The sequence below is a fragment of the Strix aluco genome, chromosome 3, assembly GCF_031877795.1.
Source record: "Strix aluco isolate bStrAlu1 chromosome 3, bStrAlu1.hap1, whole genome shotgun sequence".
NCBI lineage: Eukaryota > Metazoa > Chordata > Aves > Strigiformes > Strigidae > Strix > Strix aluco.
Window position 1 is genome coordinate 73,004,125 of NC_133933.1, and position 25,048 is coordinate 73,029,172.

The window sequence follows — 25,048 nt, forward strand, 5'->3', positions numbered from 1 at the left end:
AAGATATTCCTTACATTTCCAACATGTGACAAATAATCCCACCCTCTTTTGTTTGACAGACACAAACATCTCCCCTATAGCACTTAGCAAACCTTTTTCAAAACTGAATTGTATATATTGGAATTTCTTGCCAACACATTACACAAATGGTAATTCTCACAGACAGATACGAAGAGCCAGAGATGGCTTTTCTCATACATTTTTGCACATTTCTAATAGCATAATTACTTATTTCACATTCAATATATTTGTTTTTGGAGACTTGTTTCAGCATTATGGAAGCACCAATATCACCATTTTGAAAACGCGTAAGTTGTGACACAATTTTCAAACTCAGTTCTAAGTCATATTATTAGTATACATTGTCTTACTGACAAACAGGACAAATAAAAGTTAGCAGGCAACCCACAAAGGAAAGTCACACTCCCTGTTCCTAATTAATATGAATGTGTCATCATAAGAGCCAGCACTATAGATCAGAAATTGCTGTATCAAGGTCTTTTATTTATTCCCTTAGCCTCTACTCCCTCTCAGGCATGACAAATGGTGTTAAGCACATAGGTTTCTAAAAAAGCGGAAGATCCTTTTAAACCACTAGTACTTCTAGTAGTTAAGTGTATCAGAAACGCATTTAAAATTTCTCTTTGGAAGCATTCCAGGAAGCACTTAATAGAAGTCTCCAGAAGTCCATCAGAGCTGCATGGCAGACTCCAGTGTGTTGCAGATGAAGTCCTAACAGCAGCACGAACCATTCTGATGAGAAGTCTCCGTGCATCAATAAAGTCATGCCTTTAGTGAATGAGACTTCTTCAAAGGATGATTTTCAGCTATATTGATTTCTACTGGTGAACATAATAGCCTCTCCATGGAAGAAAGGATTATCATCAGCTTTGTTACACGTTTATAACTATCCTTAAAAGAAATGCAGAGATGTCAAATACAGATCCAATTTCCACAGTGCTGCTCTCAACAGTCATCTTTTGTAATATGGAAACGGCTGATCTGAGAATTCATCAAGACATTAAATCAATGTACATAGACATAGGCAATAATCTTTTAGTCATTGTTATTAGGCAACAAAAAGCATTAACTTACGATCTGTAATGATTGCATCAAACAGCATCCCTTTTCGCCATATTGGTCTTGAAGAATCAGAAACTAGTGCATCAAGGTAGTATTTCTCTAAACCATACTGTCGGAGATTAGCTCTGATGTTTTCATCTGGCCCTCTCCATTTCTGGTTTTTTCTGCTTGCCTTGCCTGGGTTGGGAGTTGGGGGCACGGGACGGAAAAAAAAAAAAAGCACACTCAACAACAAACTAATTTATAGGAAAAGCTTTCATATACTCTATCACTTATTTTAAAGGAAAAGAATTAAATGTCATATACAAAACCAGAGTTTATATCCTGCCTTATTCTGCTCACTGTCACAAGTATTTGCAATAAACTTCACAAGTAGCAAGGAATATGAAAATACATGAGAAAAGTTCTGCTGCACCACCTGCACAGGGCATCACAGAACACATTTATAAAAATGTCAATTTGTAAGATGTTCTCACTATCCCTCAGTCATAATTCTGTTCACTAAGTCAGATATAATTTGCACTGCAGTTTTTCAGAGAAGAAAGAATGGGATTAGGCTTCCTGGGTTAGGTTACAAGAAGCTTCACACATCAAAGGTTAAGAAAGCACACAGCTGTTGTAATTATTATTTGGAACTTTGTTTTGGTTTTCATTATTCCTTTTATTAAATATTTCCTGCTTAAAAAAATAAGAGAATATCTTAGCTAGGATACGTGAAAATTGGTCAATAAAAACAAGCATGACCAAATCTTGCGAAGATTAATGTTACTTTAAAATCCACCAAGTATCCCCCATTACCATCGGTAGTCTTAAATTCCAGAGAGTTAGATTTCAGTGGCTTAGAAATACATAACATACCTAATCCATGGATTGTGTTGTAATCTATATCAGTACCACACACATATGCTCCGAAGTGTGCCGAGGAGATTAGAAGGCCACCTATAAAGGGAAGAAAAGGAAAAAAGTATAAACTGCTGTCATAAATGTTATCTGTGTTAGGATTTTTTGCTCAGGAACTTCAGGAGTTTACACCAGTAGCACATTAGACTCAAAGCTAGACCCAAGAAGAAAAAAGAAAGAAAAAAAAAATTAAAACTACCAATCAGTTAGAATTACTATGCAACTATAATCAGAGATAACATTAAATCCCTTGCTGCTATACCTATCTTCCCTATCTTGCTATGCACTATGTCACTCCTTGTTTCTGGAGACTGTTCTTAGGAGTTTGTTTATGGTTTTCTGTGTTTCAAGGCAATAAGATCCTTTAATCATTGTATGAACCAAAACTTTTAATTCTACTTTGCAAGCAGCAGAATTTCAAATTGTTGGCAAACAATTTGAAAACATCATCACCAAACAAATGGCAATTCTACTATGTCTGTTCTCAGTCTCCTTAACTGTGTCTAAAATCAATCTTGTATAATGTGGCCATTCTCTGAATAAGAAGCAATGGTCAAGAACCTTGTAAATATAAGTATCTCCCGTGTAAACAGCAATATAAAAAAAGTTTCTGTAATTGTTTTGTAGTGTGAAACCTATATACAGATGCATTTTTTCTGTGAGTATGCTGCCTATTTTGTCAGTACTTTTATTAGCGTGCTAATCCTGCAATAAAACTAACTTTTTTAATCACTACTATTGTGATCTGCTTTCCTCATTAAAAAAACCCCACAACTCTACCAAAAAGGCATGTGTGATTTCCCCTTGAAACTGGGCAATGGTCAAACAGCCCACAGAAAAGAGCAAATGACATTATCTCTTTAACATCTTTCAAATGAAAAAGACGACTGACAGCAGAAGATTACCAAAGGCTGTGTTATTGAGTTGTTAATAAGGAGGTATGTAGCTAACAGAATGGTTTAAAACAGAACAGTGACTGAGGACAAGGCTGTGAACCCCACACTACTGATGTCAACTGCTTACGGATACAAACAGTCCTGCTAAAATAAAGGGGACAATTGCTGCAGGATGAAGAGTTGACCAGCACAGGGAACAATGTGCAAGTTGGCTGTGTGGGTGACACCAGCTCTCCCATTCACTGGCAGCATGGAGAGGAGCATCTCAGGTGGCTGCACTACCCCGTGCCACCCACTCAGCACCAACAAATTCCTAACATGCCCTGTGTGCACAGGTTAAAGATCCCATCTCAGGGCACTAGAAAACTCCTACATCATATGCTAATGAACTCTACCAAAACTGAAGGTGAGGGAGAAAGAAAAAGAAAAAAAAATTCCTCTGCTTTTTCTTGTGAAATGGATCAGGGAAAAACAAGGTTACTCACCCCAGAGGAGTCACCCATTTCCCTTCTCGGCTGCAATCCCTCAGAACAGATGGGCAGTACCTCCAGAGGGTCAAGACAAATTTAGCTAGCCCTGACCCCAAGTATGGCATACCACCCAGTCCTATAAAAAAAGTAAGAAGAAAGTACTTTGCCCATCTAAGAAAGTTTTTAATCACAGGGAAAAAGAAGTTAGGAAAACATGAACTTACAGCTTTTAATAAATCTCAGCTGGTACTAGTTCAATTGTGTTCACACAGAAGCTGCATGAATACTTAAATACTCTAATATGGCCAGCCCTTTGACCTACTGTATCAAACAGATGTATACAAAGAGTTAATCAGAGAATTACTGTGTCCCCTGACAGCTATTAGCAGAATGATGATGGCACAGAACTTCATGCTTTTCTATCGTATACTATTTCCCCCATCTCTTCAGCACAGATGAAGGTCTGCATACCACTATCCTCCAGGATGTCAAAGAAAAAATTCCTGTCACCTGCAATTATGCAGTATCACAAATTGGCGAAGGGAAAGTAGGGACAAACATCTTCCAATGGTACACACAATAAGCTTACTGAGATAACCAGAACAGATGGTCTATGAGGAAGTATTCAGGTAAAAGACTTATTTTTTCAGAAACCTCCAGGCTTCCTTCTGCCCAACACTGAGGAAAGAATATCTAAACAGTTTATGAAAGTTAAATCTTACGACTCAAAAACAATCCTGGCCATTCCAATTCTGCTTTACAGAAAAGGGGAATCAAGTCTCCTAAAGCAGCCTGGTCTAATGCACTTTTCATTCCAAGGACAAATTCCAATTGTCCACTCTTGCAGTCATGTGGAAGACTTATGATTTGGCTAATCCAGCAAAACCAATTTGTTTCCAAGAAGCAAGCACCATTTTGCAAGGCCGTTCTAATTTGGTACTAGTCACCTTTTCAGGAGAAAAACAAGCCAGGTATTAAAACTGTACCAATAAAGAAATCTGAACCGCAGTTCCTTCAAAGTGCTCCTCAAATCCTGAATGTACATTCTTTCCAAATCCATCAGCTCAAACCCAGTGCATCACTCTCAACTCTGAGCCACCTCCCAAAATTCCAGCGGCAAAGCACTGTTACACTGACAATCTTGAAAATCCTCTAAAGGACCTCAAGACACTGTTGAAATTCCTGGGGTTTACTCACCAAAAGTAGGTGCAAAAGCCACTGTTTAGTTGTTTAGTCATAAATACACTTTACTGACAAACAGTGTGCCACCCAGCATCTCCAGTGTCCTTATGTACCTTTAATTTTCAGCCTGTATATTACAGCTGTCTAGTGCAATAAAACCACAAAAATTGCAATTCAAATTATTAGGCGATTTGGGGAGAATTTTGTATATGTTGCACTTTTGAACTGAAATAAGACTTAACATTTATCTTGAATTTCCATAGCTTCGCCACTTCTATGTGATTTTTCTTCCTCTAACTTTACCCTTCCTTTTTTTTCTTTTCTCCAAATTTCACTCCCAAGAGAATGAATGCTCTCAGAGAATTTTTTGTGATTTAGGTTTAGCAGATTTTTGTAAAAGGACACAAAACCATAAACACCGAAATGAAACAAACTGCTTAGAGATGACGTAGAGGAATTTCCTCAACCTTTCAAAGAGTACTATCCATCTGCAAGGAACACAAGCACAAGGAGGAGGAGGAAATATCATAAGACATTATTATGCACACAAAAAATCAGGTCATATACAAAAAAAACTTTAAGACAAAAACGTACAGTTCACTGAAGCCTTGTTTCTGAAAATATTATATCCCTGGTCTGTTTTCTATTGTACAGAGAAGCACATGCTGATAAGAATCTGTCCTACGAGCAACCCTGTAGTGTTATCTTCTCTCACCCTAACTTCTCTGCAGTGAATTCTCTTCATTCTCCCATAATGTAATTATTTTTAATTGTATGCATCTCACTCATGGTCTTCTTGATCAAAGTCTAGCAAAATCCAGGTCAGAAACAGCCTTTGTTATACTTTTGAAGAAACTACTATAGGTAGCTTAACAAAATATACTTTTGTATGATTAAATGGTACAAGCTGACACAATAGGTCTTCTATCTCACCTACAAAACAGCTGAGTTTCCCTTAGGTAAGAAGTACTTCTATGCCACACACAGTAATACGTGGAACAAAAGCTCCCCCTCCTGGCTTAACTAAGAAAAGTTCAACTGGGGGTGAATACACGGTGTGAATAGTATTATTCTAAAGACAAGACATGACGGTACAAGGAACTGATCACTATTGGATGCTATGACTTAAAGTATTGCTATGTCATGTTATATAGCCATACGTGCCCTCAGCATGCCTCTAAATAGCCACCTCCAAAAATGCTGCTCCTTGTATCATTCTGAAAGCAGCTGCAGGGAGTGCTCTAGCCAAATTTCAGTTCTTAGTCACTTTGGATCTTAAGCAGTCCATGACACACATGAACTGGTGTTTAAGCCATGTTACATAAAATAATACAGTGAAGGTAAGACTTGTAAACAGTTTATTTTACACTTCTGACATCTTCTGAAGCTGGTCTCCTTCCCCCAAAATCCCTTTCAAGTTAACAAAACATTCATTTTATAATCACCATTTTGCTTTTTGTATCTTCTCAAATATAAGCCGAGCACCAGAAGTCATTGTGCAAGGTAAAAGTGTGGTGCAAGCAGTAACACAATCTCTCAGTTTTTCCTGCCAGTAGGAAAAAAAAAAAAAAAAATATACCTGTTCCAACAAATGGATCGTATACAACATCATTGGGTTTTACTCTCCCATGGTTTGCCATAATGAAAGACAGGCAGGCATCCATGCTCGTATTTCCAATAAAGTGTCTCCTTTTTACACTGTAGGACTCTATCAGTTCTCTTTGGCCATCTGCAATCTGTTGAAACATTTATAACCACTGTCAGGTCTTAGATACAAGATATAAGCAGACAGGCTAACAGACTTGTTTAAGTGACACCATCCAACAAACAGGTAACTCTTCATTTCATAACACATCACCTTGCTTTCTGCCATCTGAAAATATGACAGACAACTTTGCAAGCAACAGATAACTTGGTTCAACACCTAAATAAATTCTTCAACACAGAGGTCAAAAATATACAAACTATTTAGAGGGAAAATTCTTCTGAAGAAATAACAATTAGAACAACTTTGCTATTATTCTAGGTATCAGAAAAACACTTCCTGGCAATTCAGAGTTAAAAGTATTTCAAAATTATGAATAGTAGAAATACATGTTAACATGTGCGTGCACATACAAACACACATGCTTAAGGTCACACAGAACTTCCACCTTCACTGGCATTTCTGTCACACTCAAAATCTAAATTTAGGATAGCAATGACAGATCAGAATTTACTGGGTAACAAAACCCAAATGCTACCATTTTTACATCAGACTTCCAAAACATGTTGAAGAGGACCAAAGCAGTCTGGAAGAAAACATGCTCAAAAGCTCTTCCAACACTATTCCCCAGCTCCAATCAACATCAGTCTTACTGGGTAAACAAAATACACCTGCCTACTTTTCAGGTTGGTTTACTCGTTTTTAAACGCTTCAGGAATCCAGCACAGATGGGACAACAGCTGCAGTGTTTTTCAGTATTGCCACAACCCAGGGCACTTTCACATTAATCACAGGCATGGAGAATATTCACAGGTGCTAACAGAACACTTGGATCTCCAACCTCTCTGTACACAAGTTCCTGACCATAGCTGTACAACCTCAGCAGGGGTTCTCCCTCCTTCCAGCTGCCCTTGACCCAGGACACTGCAGGCACATATTCCCATCAGAGGCCGGTGTCATTCTGGAAAATGTCCTTTGGGGAGTCACTTTTTCCTCACAAAAAATAAAAGACCAGATCAGATTTCCTCAGGATATCCTAACGCAGCAGGTTTGGAGTGCATATACCCAACAGGAAAGAATGTTTGTAGTAAAGACCTCAGATGAGAAGCTCCACACAGTTTTTGAACGTGGTTCATACTGCACAGCACTGCACTGCCAGTGTCCCCTCAGGCGGGCATCTGCTGGTGGGCTGGACCTGCTGATGTCCAGCGCCTCAGGGATCAGTCTGCGCCTTTCTGTAGAGGTGCCTGTCGGGACCACTTGAAGCACTTGCACAATGCTCCAGTGGGGCTGGTGCAACTCAGCAGGGCCACAAGCCATCCACAGCTCCTGTAAATCTTTCTTCATGTTTGAAACAAGCTGCTGGTGCTTCTAGCTCCATCTGGGCCCACAGTAATATAATACACCACCACAGCTGTGCAGTCTCACTGCTGTCTTGAGTTCCCTCAGCAGAAAGCAACATAAGGTGTGATCCCAGGTACAGCTTTGGTATTTTCCACCTCTAAATTGCTCAATTAATCTGCCTTTTCCTAGTCACAATAAGGACGTTCAAGACTTGCATCAGTGTACTATGCATTGACAGATTCAGCCATAATTATATTGTCTGCTTCCATTAAAACCCAACACAATTTGTTACATTTAAATTGACAAACACTTTCCTGAAAATACAAGCTCGTAACAACTGAAGTAAGCGTACTTACGCACCCATCTACCAAAATACAGATGGAAGGGGTCTTCTGGAACATTATTAGGATCCATTCCATAATCTTCCAAAATCCAGAATATGTGTTCTGGATTCTTTAAATTTACTTTTCCTTTGAATGGCAGAAATTCAAGGGCCTATACAATAAACAGAGCAAAAAATAACAGGGTCAAATTTTTTAAATACACACCCCACAAAAAAATAAAAATAAAAAAACAACCTACAATTCCACTTGTGAGAAATTATAGATTATCACTAAAAATACATTCTCAATTTTCACTGGATTTTTGAAATGCCCTTCTTGTGAATAAAGATAGCTCAAATGATTTAGGATTAGAAATCAGGAACCATAACATTTTTTATTAACTGAACAGAACCCACAGAATCATAGAACAGTTTGGGTTGGAAGGGACCTTAAAGATCATCTAGTTCCAACCCCCTGCCAGGGGCAGGGACACCTTCCACTAGACCAGGTTGCTCAAAGCCCCATCCAACCTGGCCCTGAACACTTCCGGGCAGGGAAATCCACAACTTCTCTGGGCAGACTTCAGAGGAAATGAAGTGTGCACATTAATTATGTGATTTTCAAGTTATAAAAACAACACTTATGATGAACAATGGGATTTAAAATTTCAGTGATGAGCAGCTACACCAATTTACATACTCAGCATTACTTCATGTACACAAAAACTTAACAAAGAGGAAAGGACAGCTGCTATTAATACAGATAATTTCAGTCTCTGTAAATGAAGTAAACAGGATAAATAGCTGCTAAAAACAGAATGTGGAAAAGCAAAAATTAACAGTAAGATAGAAAAATTTCCTAATTAAAATATTGATACAGTTAAGAGGAGAGCACAAGTGCAGACAAGAACATAAGGACAGAACAGGAAATCAGCACACAATCCACAGCTTGCAGCTGAAGTCACTGGACTGGCTTGTTCCACATTCTGCAACAATGCCTAATACGGAGATCGAGCAACAAATTTCCTAAAAATCTAGCACCTAACTCTAGCCATATGAATCTTAGAGTTTTGAGCAATAAGCTTCAGTTTCCCCAGCACACTGGGCTGAAATCGGCACTGATACTTGTTTTGTCTTTGTATATACTTTACATGGTCTGTTTAGAAAAAAAAAAAAAAAAAAAAGTAGTCATGAATTCTGAGGAGAGAGACACAAAGATCTCATTTAGAGATGATAAGACATAAGCTGTAAACTGCTTTAAGATCTTCAGGAAACCCAAACTTAAATACACTCTAGACAACACTGATAGCATGGAATAAGAACAAAGTGAATAGATTAAATGTCAAAGTTTTCTTAAACAGCTACTTACATCTATCTTTTTTATTTTCTGTGCTTGGGTCAGTGTTTTATTAAATGTATGAATATGTACTTTGTAAGTAGAGTCTGTCTGTAGATATGGAAGCTGAAAAAAAGGCAAAGACACTTTCATTAGTACAGCTGCAGTGCTATTCATTGGTATTAAGAAACCATATGATCCAGATTCTTTATATGCATACCATCTTGTCCATTGGATAGTTCTTCAAAGATGCATAGAGTTCCCCTGCAGACCTTCCATGACCCCACAGTTCAAATACAGACCTGAAAGTACAAAGTTTTTTAGAGTGCAGTCATATGGGGGGGGGGAGGAAATACCTTGCAGATACTTACTCCTTTTAACCTTCTTGACCGATGCATTTAGGCTTTGTTTTATGAAGTACTGAAGTGCATTATTTAACTCTTAGCACATGCTTAAGTTTTGTTGTAAAGGGACACCAGTTTAGGAATTAAAAATAAGTGTATTTCAGCGAAGCTTTTTTGTTTGGTAACATATACAAAATGGTAAATTTCAGTCTTAGTACCCCTGAATATCACCAGACCTTTTTCTGACACACAGTGATACTAGCGAATGAGACAAAATTTACTTGCACCTATCAATTTGATGGGGTAGACAAAGGCTAAAAAAAGGTCAAGAACAGACTTTTGAAGTGTTATGCTACCCTGGAGTAAAACAAATCATGAAACTGTAACATCTTATGTATGTTGATATCATAAGATGTGGTTATGATATCTGTTCTTTTCAGATGTTTAAACACTATGCTACTTTACACTTTTTTTGTTTTGTTTCCATATTGCTGGCTGTAAGAAAAGCATTGCCTTGGAAGATGAGTTAACTGATCCTGCTGTAATGAAGGCACAACACCACATCATAGACCTTTCCCTCAACATTCAAATATCCAAACCGAGTGGACTTTCTGTACACAAGAAAGAAATCTTTTTAGTACAGGAATCCTAGTGTCACTGCATATAGTGTCTGTCACTGCATATATTGCTTTCATAACACACCATAAACACAGCCTTTAGGGATTAGTAGTGCCATGTACTACCTCTTCAAAGATGACTCCTGAAAAATCTTCAAAATGTTCAAAGGTTTAGCTCACTAAAGCAAAAATAGAAGAGAACTACATTTTATTAAGTGACAATAGCAGATACCAATGCCCAGTGGTAAGTCATTTTGTTAAAGTATTCCTTTCTTGAATAAATTTTTTAAGGCTTCATTTCTAACCTGCATTTACCCGGAAAAAAAAAAGGCATTTTTCACAGTGTCTAATTTTTTTCTAAAAGCAGCTGCTTCTATCCACTGTGTGAATTTAAACTGTATTTCTAGATGGAGCAATGAAAATGCTGACAGTATAGGCTGTACTAGAGAGAACCAAATATTCATCTTTGAATTTTATTCAATTGTTGAAGAAGCTCCAGCAATAACACCTTCAGGCCCACTTCTTACTTTTACACTTACATAGGTATTGAAAAAACCCCACAAAACGCTGGGGAGATTTTATTTAGATAAATTATGCTTCAGAGCTTTTAATATTCATTATCATTGCAATGGAGATGCTCCAGCAATCTTACTCTAAAACTAACGTATCTCCCCACAACCAGTAGCAGACCAGGAAAAACAGTGGGCCAGGTATGCTTTCTACATAAAATAAGCATACATTAGTTGAAAGAATATGGTGTATGGAACATCAGCAAGCTGTTTTGTCATGTTTTATTTCCTTAGTTGTCTACAGCTGCTTGAAGCGCAGTACAGTTTATCCCCATTGGAAACATATTATCATAAGGACAATTTTGTATACTTGGGGTTTCTTTAGGCAAGAGCATACAACCCAAGTCACTGTAGGTAAAACTGAATACCTGACACAAGAAGCACTCAACAGGGACCATGCAATGCTCTGCAGAGGTGCCCAAACTAACCCTGAACAGGACAGCACAGACAAGAGCCATCATCAGAGAGCCATACCAGAGCTAAGCTGCTTCTCATCCTGAACCATACCTCTGGGGTATCTCTCAAGCGTCACTGGAAACTATGTTGTTCAGGCACGTCTAAATAGGACCAAAAACAGAATCATAGAATTGTCTAGATTGGAAAAGACCTTGAAGATCATCCAGTCCAACCATCCACCCAACATTAACAGTTTCCAACTACACCATATCCCTCAGCGCTATGTCAACCCTACTCTTAAACACCTCCAGGGATGGGGACTCCACCACCTCCCTGGGCAGCCCATTCCAACGCCTAACAACCCGTTCTGTAAAGAAATGCTTCATAATATCCAGTCTAAACCTTCCCTGGTGCAACTTGAGGCCATTACCTCTTGTCCTATCGCTTATTACTTGGTTAAAGAGACTCATCCCCAGCTCTCTGCAACCTCCTTTCAGGTAGTTGTAGAGGGTGATGAGGTCTCCCCTCAGCCTCCTCTTCTCCAAACTAAGCAACCGCAGTTCCCTCAGCCGCTCCTCGTACGACATGTGCTCCAGACCCTTCACCAGCTTCGTTGCCCTTCTTTGGACACACACCATTGGAACAATCACTCTCTGGCATATTCCTGTGCTCCCGAATTTTGTAGAAGGACCTCTGCTGCAGTGGTCTGAGCTGAGGACTCAGATACCAGCACTAGGAGGGTGACACAAGAAATGACTACCCTTCCCTTCCAAACTTGATTTTCAGTTTTTATGTATTATCTTTTTATCTTTTAATTCCATACACATTTTAAAACAAGCAACTAAATAAACATTATGCAAGATGACTAAAAAAATCAGTGACACTCCAAGACAAGTACTGGCTCTGCAGTGAAGAATGCAGTCTCAAGACCCTGCGTTGATCGCACACTAAGTAAAGAGGATGGGCATGCTACATAATCAGTCCTACAGGCTCCAGTAACACCTCCCCAGTTCTAAAGTAATCAGAGACTGTTTATTTTAAGACTCCATACAAAATTAGTATTTGCCACAATATAGCAGAACAATTTTCCACCATGTTATTATTTACATTTTTCACCTCTTACTTTGCACATACTGTCCGTTTCATTAGTCCCCTTGCCATCTCTTCTGAAGGAATACTGAGAATCCAAAATGGAGACTGAAATAAAGAGAAGATAAGTGATGCAAATACCTAGCTGGAGGAAGTCACATGAATTATACAAATACACAATTCTGTTCTATAAAAACAGAACATGCATGTTAAAGATTAAAAAAAAGAAATCTGTTAACTGTACAGAGAACATGAGGATAAAACATTCAATCTGAGGTAAATCTGTATACTCAGCTTGAATGTCTGAGAAATTTTAATAGGTATTTCGTTTTCCCACCACATCTTTGACCTGGTAAATTATTATTACTTGTTTATGCTTCTCTAGATTTTCATCCTCTAAAGACTCAAAACACCTTATTACAACACAAGTAATAACTAAAACCCAGTAACATTCCCTGACTAAGCATTGAGACCAGAATCGTACACCTTCCTAGTTTCACTCTTCCAGATACGCCGTCTCATCGATTTAGAGGCAAACACGAAATTCAAACTCCTGCTGAATGTTTTCACGTTCAGCTATTCTGAAAAGAAAGGAGAGCCTCCCAGCAGATGGCACTGCTTCTTGTCGCACCCTTAAATGAAGACATCCCAAGGTGCATTCTGTGCATTACTCAGTTCTGAATCTTTACTAAAATTGAGAATTGCTCATTTTTAAAAGATTCCTTATTTTTCTAAGAAACTTCAAAATGTATTCAGCTACCCACATACAATAAAAATACTATAAAGAACATATTTGTATACCATACACGCACTCAAGTAAAATATTTGGTCACCACTTACATTTACATGAATTTCCTGCTCACTGCTGAATTGTCCACCGTAAAGCGAGAGCAAAGATGTTATCTCCTAAAGTGAAAATATAAAGGTTAGGCTTTAGGAGCATTAACTAATGTTCAAAAGAAAGAAAGAAAGAAAGAAAAAAAAAGCCAAAAAAGGCACAGCATACCATAAATTCTAATGCAGACGGTGACCTCCATAGGGATTATGAACAAAATGTTAGATATTGCAACAGAAGAAAGAATGGTGTTTATTACCAACTTACTGTGGGAACTGACAGTGAAACACTTAAGGGTTGTGTGGATAGGGCAGAGGTTCACAATCAAATTCAGCCTGTACGTACTGTTCATGAACTGAAAAAAATTAGACTCTCCTGCTGTAAAAGCAGCTGATTACCTTTCTCAGAGTTCAGTTGCAAAGGAACAAGCTATGGTTAGGTTATGAAAAGTTGTACAGCATACAATATAGTAAGATCAAGTTAGGCAAATTTCAGTAATCAAATCCTACCATTTTGCACTTTCTTTTTCATCAAAATCTTCACTGTTCAATTCTACACTCTCACAACAATATTCCTCTTATAATATTATTCTATGTATTCTTAAAATATTTTTCTAATTCATATAAAAGAGATGTCTCATTGGTAACACTCTGACCCAGGGCTGGGCCCAGCACTGAGCATCATTTCCTTTTCTGTTACCTCTCTGCTTTACAGGCATCTCAATGGTTTTGTTCCATAGGTGTCTCTTCCAGAGTAAACTAAATCAAAGACCATATGTAAACTGAAGATGCAAAACAGCAAATCTCCAAGAAACAAGCTAGTAAGTAATAATTAGAAAAATGCACCCACTGAAAAGGTTTTTGAACTGAAATGAGAGGTGAACATTGGGGATGTTTCTCATGCAGCGCCTTTGCTAGAAATGACACACTGCAGCCTCTGAACATTACTGCTGGCAAAACATGGAAGCAAATTTTTATATTGGCTTAGATTTGAGCCAAGGGGGTAAATGAAAAGATTACCACGAAGTATCCCAAAAAAAAGAGGAAAAGAAAACCCCTACATAACACTAACACATGGCTTTAGTGGGACATTATCCCATCTATTTCCATCTTTCCATTTGCATAGAAAGGACATAAGAAATGCTGGAAAAAAACAGGGATTTTGCTCCAGAATAGAAGTTTATGTGTAACTGTTTCACTGTATGGTCCTGGGACAGCAAAAGCACCTGAGATTTTACACATTTTTAGTAGCATCTCCACACACTACCTGTAATATTATCCACAGGAAAGTGACAAGAATGAGAAGCACAGAAAACATGGCCTATGAGGAAAGGCTTGGAGAGAAATGCAACCATGACCTCTACACATGCTAAAGGTTGCTGTGATAAAGGAAGGTGATAATCAGTTTTCAAAGTTTACTACAGGGGAGATGACAGCTCCAGGTTCAGACCACAGCAGTGTTCTGGATAAGAGGTTGGAAAGATCCTTCCAAAAGTAAAGGCCAAAGCACTGGAACAAATCTGCACGAGGCTGGCATGCATCTATCTGCCATTAGAGACACCCTGTGCTGGAAAAGAGGATGCCTGGTGTTACCTCTCAGTATCTGACCTAACCAAAGAGAGATGCCTGACTACAGAGCACGCTTTTTATCGACTAAGCAATATGAAATACAGAATATTATTCTACAGACACTTGAGAACAAATGTGGACTTCAAGAAACACCTTCAGCTATTGTGCTCTACCACCACCAGAAGAAAAGCAGTGCTCGCCCTATGTGAAGGCATGGTAGAGATGGAGATCAGGAAACTGATCTGGCTGAAAATTCTGTGCGTGTTCATTAAGTTTTCAGACAAATCATGTCCCTAAAGCAGCTCATCGCAAAGCCAAACACATGGCTGAGCAGACACCAGAGTACAAGAAAAGGGAAATGGAACTGCTTTCTTCAGCAGCTATATCAACCAAGAGTAACTACAACCTTGGGGAAAAAAAAGCAAAGCCTTCTATGTTACGTATATATCTTTTTTTAATTAATCCAATGCCCTTGCCTGAAGAAAAATTGTGTTGATTATAAATATAGAATAAATTCATGTTCCAGTCCCACAAAGCAGATAGTAAACAATAAGGTACAAGAGAAAGCCTTAAAGAAAACAAGGAAAATAAATAAGATGATGCGATACTCATGAAATATTTTACAACATATGTATTGATGACCTACCAATTCTAGGAAATAACTCTGCATTTCAGCACGATTTTTAAACACTAACATATTACCCTGGGTATCATATTACCAGCTCTTCAAGATGGTGCCCACAAGAGCAGGTCAGAACTTTTTACAGTGTTATCAAAATTTGTTACAGTGTGCAGTAACTCTGTAAATCATCACCAGGGAAAAAATAATCACAAGTAAAATTTACAAACAAAAAGGTTTTCTTATAAACACTGAAATTGAGCGTATGCTAAGCTAGGCATTCACCAAGGACCCATAAGAAATACCAGGGAGCTTAAGGTAAGTTACAATTATATATTTTGTTAACAAGTTCTGTGAATACCACTTCAGAAAACCAATTTAGTGACAGAGAACACACATTGCACCCTAAATTTTGCACCCAACTAGCATAAATGTGTCAATGACAAGCAGACTGCAGTACTCTGGGCAGGACGTGCTGGCTCCCACACCCTACATCCTGCCATCCCACCGCTGAAGCGGGTCTACTCTCTGATCCTGCAGCCGGGCCAGCACGGCACAAACCCTTCTGACCGCATGGAAACAAACGCTCAGAACCAACAGCCAAAGGCGAGCAGTCCTCAGAGCCACCGGTGCGACACAGAGGATGCCAGCCAAGGCCTTGGAGACCTCATTCCATCATGGCCCCCGGTTCTAGGACTTCAGAGGGGCCTCATCCTTGCTGCTCCCCAAGCCTTCCTCCAGAAAATGAAGAAATCCACACCCTCCTGCCTTATGCAGCTCCATAAACCCCAGGGACAAAGAGGACCTCGCACGTCACTGGGGCAGCACCAACACCTTATGTACCCACACCATGTTGGCGGGAGCAGCTACGTAGTTTAGCTAAAGTCCTGACTAAAAGTCATCAAAACAAGACTTCAAAAACATTTTTGTAAACCCGTTTTTTCCTCCCCGTTTCCATTTCTTATCTGGAGCCCCAGGTGCTTTGCTGGCCACCTCTCCTAGCTCCACAGGCGGCAAGGGAAGCCTTAAAGCCACCATGAAGAGGGTCTCCACGGAGCTGGTGGAAGGAGGAGGAAGCCCACGCCCGCTGCGAGGCTGAGGGGGAAAGAGGCAGCGCCCCGCAGGGAGGTCGCGGAGAGCGGCGAGTGAAGGGACGCCGGGCGCCCCCCTCTCCGAAAGCCGCGGGCCCTCCCCGAGCGGACCGGGCGGGCAACGGGCGAGGCCCCGCCGGGGCCAAGCCGCCTCCCGGGCACACCCGGGGCCGCGCTGCCCGGGGGCGCTCCCCGAGGGCAGCGCCTCGCCCACCCCCGCCTCAGCGGGCCCACCCCGCCGGGACCCAGGCCGCGGGCCCGCGGGGCGCTCACCGGCAGCCGGAACTCGAGGTGCTCCTGCGCCAGCAGCAGCAGGTACCGCCGGGGCGCCGGTGCCGCCAGCGCCATGTCCGGCCATCCCCCGCCTCCCCGGGCCGCATGCGCCGCCGGGCGGGCCCAGCGCCGCGGCGGGAGGAGCCCGCTCACTTCCCCCCCGCCCTCCTCGGCCCCGGCGGGGAGGCGCCGTTACCGGCCCGAGCGCGGCCACCGGTAAGGGGTGTGTGACAGACCCCGCCCGCGCCCCGAGCGCGGTGCCCCCTCTCCCTGCGGCTTTGCTGGCTGAGGGCTGCGGGGCGCGGCGGCAAAGTGCTGCTCGCACCCTTCGTTAATGAGCGTTTATTTCATCTCATCCTTTTTCTACTTTATCCGCGTGATAATGCGTGCCATGTGTCAGCATAGTAGTACCTGTATATAATGTATAAATAAGTAAATATACGTATAGTGGGCACACGCGCCCAACAGCGTGTTGCTGGGAGGGGTGCGCGAGGGAAAGTTGAAGGGGGCGCTGGGCGGGGGCAGGCGGCTGGTCCGGGCCTTGGCCTTCTGGCTGCGCAGCTGCGAGCTCTCCTTCCCCAGCAATAACCTGCCCTCCTGGCATCGGTGAAGCAGCTCCTTAAATAACATTAAGAATTAACAGACGCCAGAGGAGTCATGTTTGTTTTTCCGCGGGAAGGAGGTCAGCGCTGGCGACGCGGGTGTGGGAGCAGGTAGAGATGAAAAACCGATTTTCAGGAAAGGGGAGAGATGTGACTATCTGACGGGGGGGAAAAAAGGTTTTTTGTATTGCAGCTTATATTTTGTCTTAACTTTAACATCTAGACTTGATAACTATAATTCCGTTCTGACTGGTCTCCTTGTTACGTTGAGCTGAAAGGTTCGGCTTATCCAGATTTCGGTAAGCCTTTTGTTGGGACCAGACCAGCTCAGCACTGAACTCATGTTTTGTATTTTCTGTGCTGATTTTTGGGCAGCTTCTTTTCTAGATGACTAAGATTTTGCTCGTGACCTGTGAGCACTGCACAGGCCACATTCTTTATACATCTCCATAATCTCATCCTGCAGCTTCTCCAGTTATCTCTTCCTGTGCTAATCAAAACTGAGGTTTGCTATGGAGCTTTAGCCCTCACAAGAAAACAATTAAATGTAACTGGCAGCTAAATGTGAATTTTCCTAGAAGTGAAAGAAAAGAGGTGGATGTGGATCAGGTTTGTTCACCTCAGCAGTTGAGTGCTGAGACCCAGCTAATAAACACACTGCTGAACTGCTGACAAACCCCACGAGCCTGAGATTACTTACAAAATCTTGGAATTGCTGAAAGAGATTTAGTGGAAGAAGTCTGCTTTTATTTTTCCAATCTGTCTCACTTTAAATTTCTTAGCTGTGTAGCTTCCATTTTAGAAACTCCTTGGGAGGGGTTATTGGTATTATTGTTTAAGCTTAATCTCTTTGAGACTGGCTTTTGCTTACTTTATCTGCACTACTTTATCTGCAGAGCATTGCTGTCTGTTCTCAGAAGGCGAATACCTCAATTTCCCAGTGATACTGTTTTCTACACAAGAATTTAACTAAAGCCCTGTTTTTTCCTGCTTTTGACTTGAGGATCCATGCAAAATCACTGGCAGTCTCTATATGCTGCTCAGCATAGTTTGAAAGTGTATGTATATTAATAAGTAAGACTTAGAGAGTATTTGATCCTGACATCAAAACAAAGTGCTTCTCAGATGCTGTGTTTGTAAATACGTTCCTGTACTGCCACTGAGGAGAATCAAGCGGTTTGTTAACGTGGATTTGGGGAGTCATCCTACACTGACAACATTATGTAACTATTTTAGGGAGGGAAAGGAAGAACAATTATCCTTTTTAGCCTTCAGGGGAATTTTAAATACACAAAATGTAATTACTCAAATTGAAATTTATCTAGGAAGCCACAATTAACCACCCTCCTCTCACGAAAAATACAACAGGATCATATGACAATCATGAGTTTCAATTTAAAAGTGAGAGACTATGAATGAGAAGCCATTATTTAATGTGTGCTGCTGCTTACCTCTCTCAGTTCTCTTTCATAGGCATTGCGTTGCCATATTCTGCTCACCCCATATACTCTTCTAGACCCAAAGGCAACACAAGTGACTTTTGACTGTGACCTGCACGTTCTGCTGGGGTATTGAGGGAGCTCTGTCACTGCTCATGGGCTTCACATGCAACAGCATCAACGTGTGATATGGGCAAACACTCATGAAATCTTACTTTAAAAAAAACCCAACTGCTTTTAAAATATAGAAATACCTAATCTATAATTCAGTGATTAAATTGTTCAGAATTTGCATTTCTGCCCATTTTCCTATAGAAAAGGCAGCACTAATCCTCTGTTTTATCTCCAAATGTCTGTAAGAAAAGTATCAGCTCATTAGTAAATGTGCTATATGGGAACTCTAGTTCATGTATTTCAACAGGTGAAGGATATGATCCAGCAAAGACATGGTTATAATACAGCCGGATCTCTATAGGTGTATAAAAGTCTGTCCCTAATTCATCAAAATAATTACACACTGCACAGATAGTCCATACATAATCTCAGTACATGTCATTTCATAGCTGGCAGGCAGCCTTTGTGCCTAGAGGGGCTGGCCAGTTTCACCCTTGGAGTGCAAGCTCCCTTGCCTGCAGCCTGCCCTTAGGTTTTAGCAGGCAGACATGGCTGTGCAGCACAGCCTTTTAAGGGTGAACTATTTACTCTGGTTTTGTCTTCGTCGCTAAATAGGGCATTGCAGACAGTGTCACGCTTGCTAACTGGATTTCTACTTCTCTTTTCAGTGCCTGATGAGGAAGATCCCCCTGCTCCCACCACATATCGGCATTTCAGCTCCAGATAACGTTTTCTGTGCATAGTAACTTCCACAGTCTGTGGGAACCTGGTCGGCACAGCGTGGGTTTTTCCACCTTTAATCAGTGTGCAGGCAGGAGAAAGGCTGCCCACCCCTTTGTATGGATTGTTGCCTCTTGGGGAATGGTTTGCTCTCTGGCCTGTCAGTAAGCCTGTGCTGAACAGGTCAGCCAGCACTGCATCAGATTTTTGGGGAAGTCTGCCTGGCTGCTGGCTGTAAGGATAAAGTTGTTTAAAAGGCATCACTGCATGAAGAGTAAGTACTGCACTACGGGTGTGTTGCACAGAGGCTGCAGGCTATGTACAGTAACTGCAGGACTGGTGGTTCGCCATGTAACCTGGTAAGCATAACTTACTGCCCTGTCTTACAAAATTACTTCCAAATTTCAGCTGAATCACTTTTACTTTCCTCATTGCTGTAGAATTATGGGCAGACTTAAAATCTTCAGATATTTAACGGCTTTTTCAGCAGCCTTGCCTCTCACTCAGGCAAAACTCTTCCAAAAATTATATCAGGCTGATTTATTGTTTTTCCTTCACAGCTGACAGCGCACCCAGGAACCACAGTTACAACCAGTCATTGATTTGTTTCCTGCTTGAATGCTGTAAAACATTCTCAAGAAATGGAAGAAGATAAAGGGCAGAGTGCTAAAGCTACCAGTGCGGTGGATGACTTGAGGAAAAGTTGGCAGACCTGGGCAGAGGATCACATTGAGTATCAGAGAAAGAACCCGTTCAGCAACAATGACAGGCTTGCATCTAAACCTGTGCATACTCACAGAGGAGATCCCACCTACGGGAGACCCCCCGAAGGGTCTCAGACAGAGCAGAGAGGGAAGGATGCTCACTCACATGTGGGTAAGGAAGTAGAAGAGCTGTGCTTGATCATTAAAAGCACTGGAGAGGTGGGAGAAGATGGACATGTGAGTGTGACATTTGGGCAGCTGTTTGAAACATACGTGACTATTTCCAATAAAGTGGTGGGAATCTTGCTAAGAGCCAGAAAACATGGTCTGGTTCATTTTGAAGGTGAAATGCTTTGGCAGGGAAAGGATGATGATGTGATCATCACTTTACTAGAATAAGGCTTTGTCATCTAGTGAATTCTGCTGCATGGCTCCATTTGAAAAAAACGTATCTAGATACCATCTTGAAAGAGGTTTTTATTACAGAATTGCAACTCGGTTTCTTACTGGGACATGAACAAGAGAGAAAATGGGTTGGAAGGATAAAAGATATTTTTGTAAAAATGTAAGAGGTTTGGACAGAAATCGCAAATAATGAACTAATCCATTGTGCTGTCATTGGATTGTCCTTTCATTGTTATCATCCACTACCAAGTATACCACAGTTCTTAAAATATCTCTGCTAGCTTACTGCTTTAGGTTACTGAAAGTATAAATTACTAACTTGCTACCATACAACACTTATTCTTGCAGGTTGTGAAATACTGTGTGTGGGATTTTGATTTGTAAAACATGGAATTGAAAACTTTTATGGGAATTCATATACTTGTTCAAAGAAAGAGCCTGGTATATAACAAAAGTTTAGGTTATTTTGACATATGGAAGTTACTTTCATGAAATATATGAAAATTCCCAAATTTACAGAAATACCACAGCAAGGACGGTTGCTAAATTAGTTGCATCTTGCATGTATTTTGGAGAGCTGCACTAGTGCTGGTATTTAATAGTCTGTTCTTACCATCATACCTTCTCCAGACCTCGTGTGTCTCCTGCTCTTTTCCTCTGTATCTCACACTATTTTTACCTGTTCTGTTCTTCTAATGCTGTGTCATACCCTAGAAGATCACAAAGCTCTGCAGCCTTCTTGGTGAATTCAGCTAATATCCCTTTAAGAAAGTAGGGTGCCACAAGGTAAAGATGTGAAAGGCAACTGGAACTGTATATTGGGGCACTGTGCATTCGTGAGGAAGCAAAAAACAAGGCTTGCTCTCTTCTTTCACCAAAATGCAGCAATGTTGTTTACAGCAGGAGGAGAATAGAGATCCTGTAGTGCCAAATGCATAAATAAAAGTGTAGTGTTGCAGTCCCTTAACTTATCTGAGGCAGAACTGTGCTTTCAGAGCACACTTGTGAGTTCTCCAAACTGGGAGAAAAATGATCACCTAGTTAAAATTGAGACTGAAAGGTGACTGCTAACAATTTCCTTCATGGTTCTTCTGGGGGAACTTTTTCTATGTAAAAAAGAAAAAAAGGATAGGTTATATACAATAGCTGTAATAATGCTATTAAAAATAATCAGGAGCTGTATTTAAAATAGTCCCCACCAAGAAAACTGTATAATTAGAAATACAAAATTCTATTTTTTACCAGTGTAAATAAAAGCTTTTATGCACTGTTAATTACACTACTTGATGAGTCTTTAAAGTAAAATATTCTCTTGCCTCAAAAGGATATTGAAATTTAATATAGATTATGAACTTGATAAAACTGATAGATTATTTTATGCTATTTATAGGAAAGAATGTTTTTTTTGCAAAAAGCCTAAAATAATGTGGTTTTTTTGTTTTGACATTTTCATCCAATGGGGATTTGCATCAAAAGAAGTCTTTTTACTGGGCAAATAAAAATATGGATTTAATTACCCCTCTGCCTACTTTTCCTAGTGAAAAGACAGTAGAAATAATAGAAAAAAAGGGAAGAAATTAATGTGCTGAAATAAGTGTATCTGGGAGACAGGGGAGTCAGATGCAGGTAGAGCATGGACAGGGAAATAAAGGGTGAGTTTTAATCACCACATAATTTTACCACGTTGGAAACTGGGGAGTATGTGCTGCACCAGGCACTGCTTCTGTGTGTTCCCTTAGTTTTCAGAACCACTCCTCCTTCCTAAACAAATCTGTCTTGCAGCTGGAAAAATATATATAATTTGTGATCTTAACACGTTTAAAATGCTTTGTTTTTTGGAAAAGCATTCCTTGCCAAAATGATATGAACACACACACCTCAGTGGATTTCAGCTCCCATTAGATAAAGCCTGTACATACATTTTGATTTTGAAGAGAATCAAGCTTTTTATAATACAGCTGTGGAATGCAGTTTGTTTAATTCTAATAATTTTGAAATCCAGTCAATTCTGCTGTAGCATTAGTTCATAGCTTGCAGGAAGCGGTATCAGGCTGTTCAAGTGTCGCCAGCTGGTTAACAGGATGGTAGTATCAGGAAAAATAATACGTTACTAGACATTGTACAAATAATAAAGACACACAGTTGAGGCAGTGTGTAGCCTGAGCATGCCAAGTTCCAAGTCCAGCTCATGTAAATTTACTAGTTCTTAATTAAGGCTGGCTCAAATAATTAAATGTCAAGGATCCAGGCTTCCGCTGCCACGTAAGTATTTAGTGTTAGATGTTACATGGCCTCTGCTGCACTCCCTCCTGCTGCTGGCTGGTTTAAATATCACTTGAGCGCTTCTACAAGAGCTTTATGCACACCTCTGATCAAAACAGACAGAAGCAGAGTAAGCCCTAATGAAACAGTCTTACCCATTAGGTAAGCAACTAAAAAAGCTTGCCCTATCATCATATTTTGAATAAAAACAAGGATTATTATAAAAAATATTATTTATAGATTTTTTTTAAACAATTATAGGGCCAAGTTTCCTACCTGCCAGCTTTAGATGAGCATCCTCCTAAAGAGTGACTGAAATCTACGGGCCCATACAATGATTATAAACACCAAGCTGCCAAACTGGATCAGCACACAGATTGACAAATCTGATCTCCTGCTTGCAGCGATAGCCAGTATTTCAAAAGTAGTCTAAAAGATAGATAATACAACTGGTCAGCTTGTCCACTGGTACACTCCAGAATAAAAGATGACTTCTGAAGCCTGAATAGTCACGAATGCGTCATATCTAACACACATGATTCAATTTAGCTACTAGTTTACAAGTTTTACAAAATTCTTCTTCCTCATTTGCGATGTGGAGAGTAGATTAGCATCTACAGATGAAACAGGAATTTAAACTTTCCAACAGGCAACTTTTTTTCAACAGGCTCCCATTAGGGTGAACAGAACAGAATTTATTAAATTACTTTTGCAAAAATTTTAGCATGTGAGGTTTTTTAGTATTACAGATTATTTGGAGTAGTAAGTAAACTCTGACCTTCTAAAAGGTGTTGTTGCCCGACTAAGTTACTTTCATCTCTTCAAATCGTTCCTAAACTTCACTTCTTTGAGGCAAGCTCCCTCAGTGGTCTTTCCTCTTCTTCCACTTGAAGCCTGTGAATTCTGCATCTCTTTTGGACTGTACACTGTACAGGGATTATCTGTGTTTTGTCTTGTCAAACCCTGAAAGTACTTTCAGCACTTCAATAAATGTTGCACATCAGTTTGAAATGACAGCAAGCGAGGTTTTACACAGCATTTTATTGTTTCCAAGTTTGTCAAATTTCAAATAGAGTTTTCACTGGTTTGCTCCCATTTTTGTGCTTTTATTTGCAACTCACAATTAAGAAGACTTCAGAATAGCTTGGGGTGCTATTACCAGTTTAATTACATTGAAAATGCTGTCCTTAGTCAAAACACTAAACTTTTTCTCATTGTCTATTTAACAGCATTGTATGTGTATCTGTATCTGTTCCATCCCTCCAGAGGGGGCAGTTAGTACTTCAGCATAAAAGCATTATGTTCCGGGTTCACATTAGGTTGGGAGTTTATGTAAAACAACTGAGCAAAAGAGTACAAATAAAGCTTTGTCATTCCTAAACATGTAGTCACAAAAGCAGCTTTTCTCAGGACTGCTAATACTGGATCAAAGAACCACAGAGCCAGGGGCAGTGGCTAAGCAACTTTCCTTTGCTTCTCAGGCTCTTGTAGAAAAAGAGCTCCTGAGTTCACCCTCCAAGAGTATTTTATTGATCTTTGCTCAGTGGAAATCTCTACAGGTGATTCAGGAAGTTTTAAAATGATGCTGTAATGCTGCTGTAGAAGAGGGTGACATAGTTAATGGGGTCTGCCCACTGCCTCTTCAGGGGCTAGCCAGTAATTCTGCAATGTATTCAAAGCATTAGGATAGGCTTTTCAGAAAATATTTCTTAGCCTAATTAAAAAAATTATCTGAAGAGTCCAAGAATGCTTGTCAATACAAAAGGAAAATGGAACACAGTTCTATGCTGAAAAACACTAATGAGGTACTGAGCATTCATCTCAGTAATTAATATGGTTCTGTTTAATGCTTTGTGGTTTGAGCCGGTTTGAGGCCTGTCTGCTGCTGTCAAGTTGAATTCCCCATTGTGCTCATCAGCAAAAGTTTGGGAGCTAGATTATATTCTGATTTTTACCTTTCCAGTCTCACTGTCATTCATGGGACCCTTCTCAAATGTAAGATACAAAGCTGACCTTTGTGCTTCTGTGTACATTTGACAACTTACTGAGTCTGGCTGGGACAGAGATAAAATTCCTTCAGAGCAGCCCCTAAGGTGCCACGTTTTGCATTTGTGACTGAAACAGCATTGATAACACACCAGTGTTCTGGCCACTGCTGAGCAG

At 40.2% G+C, this 25,048-nt stretch overlaps 1 protein-coding gene and 1 long non-coding RNA gene across 5 annotated transcripts in view; one reads left to right on the forward strand and one right to left on the reverse strand.

Moving 5' to 3' along the window:
* The window catches only part of TRMT11 (tRNA methyltransferase 11), a 29,602-nt gene extending 12,868 nt beyond the window's left edge, over window positions 1-16,734 (reverse strand). The window contains exons 1-9 of one of the 3 annotated variants that reach the window (XM_074819179.1): window positions 16,640-16,734; window positions 13,094-13,159; window positions 12,288-12,361; window positions 9,459-9,540; window positions 9,272-9,364; window positions 7,941-8,075; window positions 6,111-6,267; window positions 1,942-2,022; window positions 1,096-1,260 (exon numbers count right to left, since the gene is read on the reverse strand). In XM_074819179.1, coding sequence (XP_074675280.1) covers window positions 1,096-1,260; window positions 1,942-2,022; window positions 6,111-6,267; window positions 7,941-8,075; window positions 9,272-9,364; window positions 9,459-9,540; window positions 12,288-12,361; window positions 13,094-13,159; window positions 16,640-16,714 — 928 coding nt within the window. In that variant the 5' untranslated portion in view covers window positions 16,715-16,734. Of the gene's footprint in view, window positions 1-1,095; window positions 1,261-1,941; window positions 2,023-6,110; window positions 6,268-7,936; window positions 8,076-9,271; window positions 9,365-9,458; window positions 9,541-10,325; window positions 10,345-12,287; window positions 12,362-13,093; window positions 13,160-16,639 lie in introns of those variants that run through there. The other 2 variants (XM_074819180.1, XM_074819181.1) reach the window with 2 other exon arrangements.
* A 25-nt stretch (window positions 16,735-16,759) lies between these two features.
* On the forward strand, window positions 16,760-24,839 carry LOC141921118 (uncharacterized). 2 transcript variants are annotated; one of them, XR_012622557.1, is made up of 3 exons: window positions 16,760-16,855; window positions 19,463-19,873; window positions 20,075-24,839. It is a non-coding gene; the product is annotated as an uncharacterized LOC141921118 (long non-coding RNA). The 2 variants fall into 2 exon arrangements; XR_012622556.1 differs by lacking the exon at window positions 16,760-16,855 and adding an exon at window positions 17,208-17,352.
* Window positions 24,840-25,048: the final 209 nt, after the last annotated feature.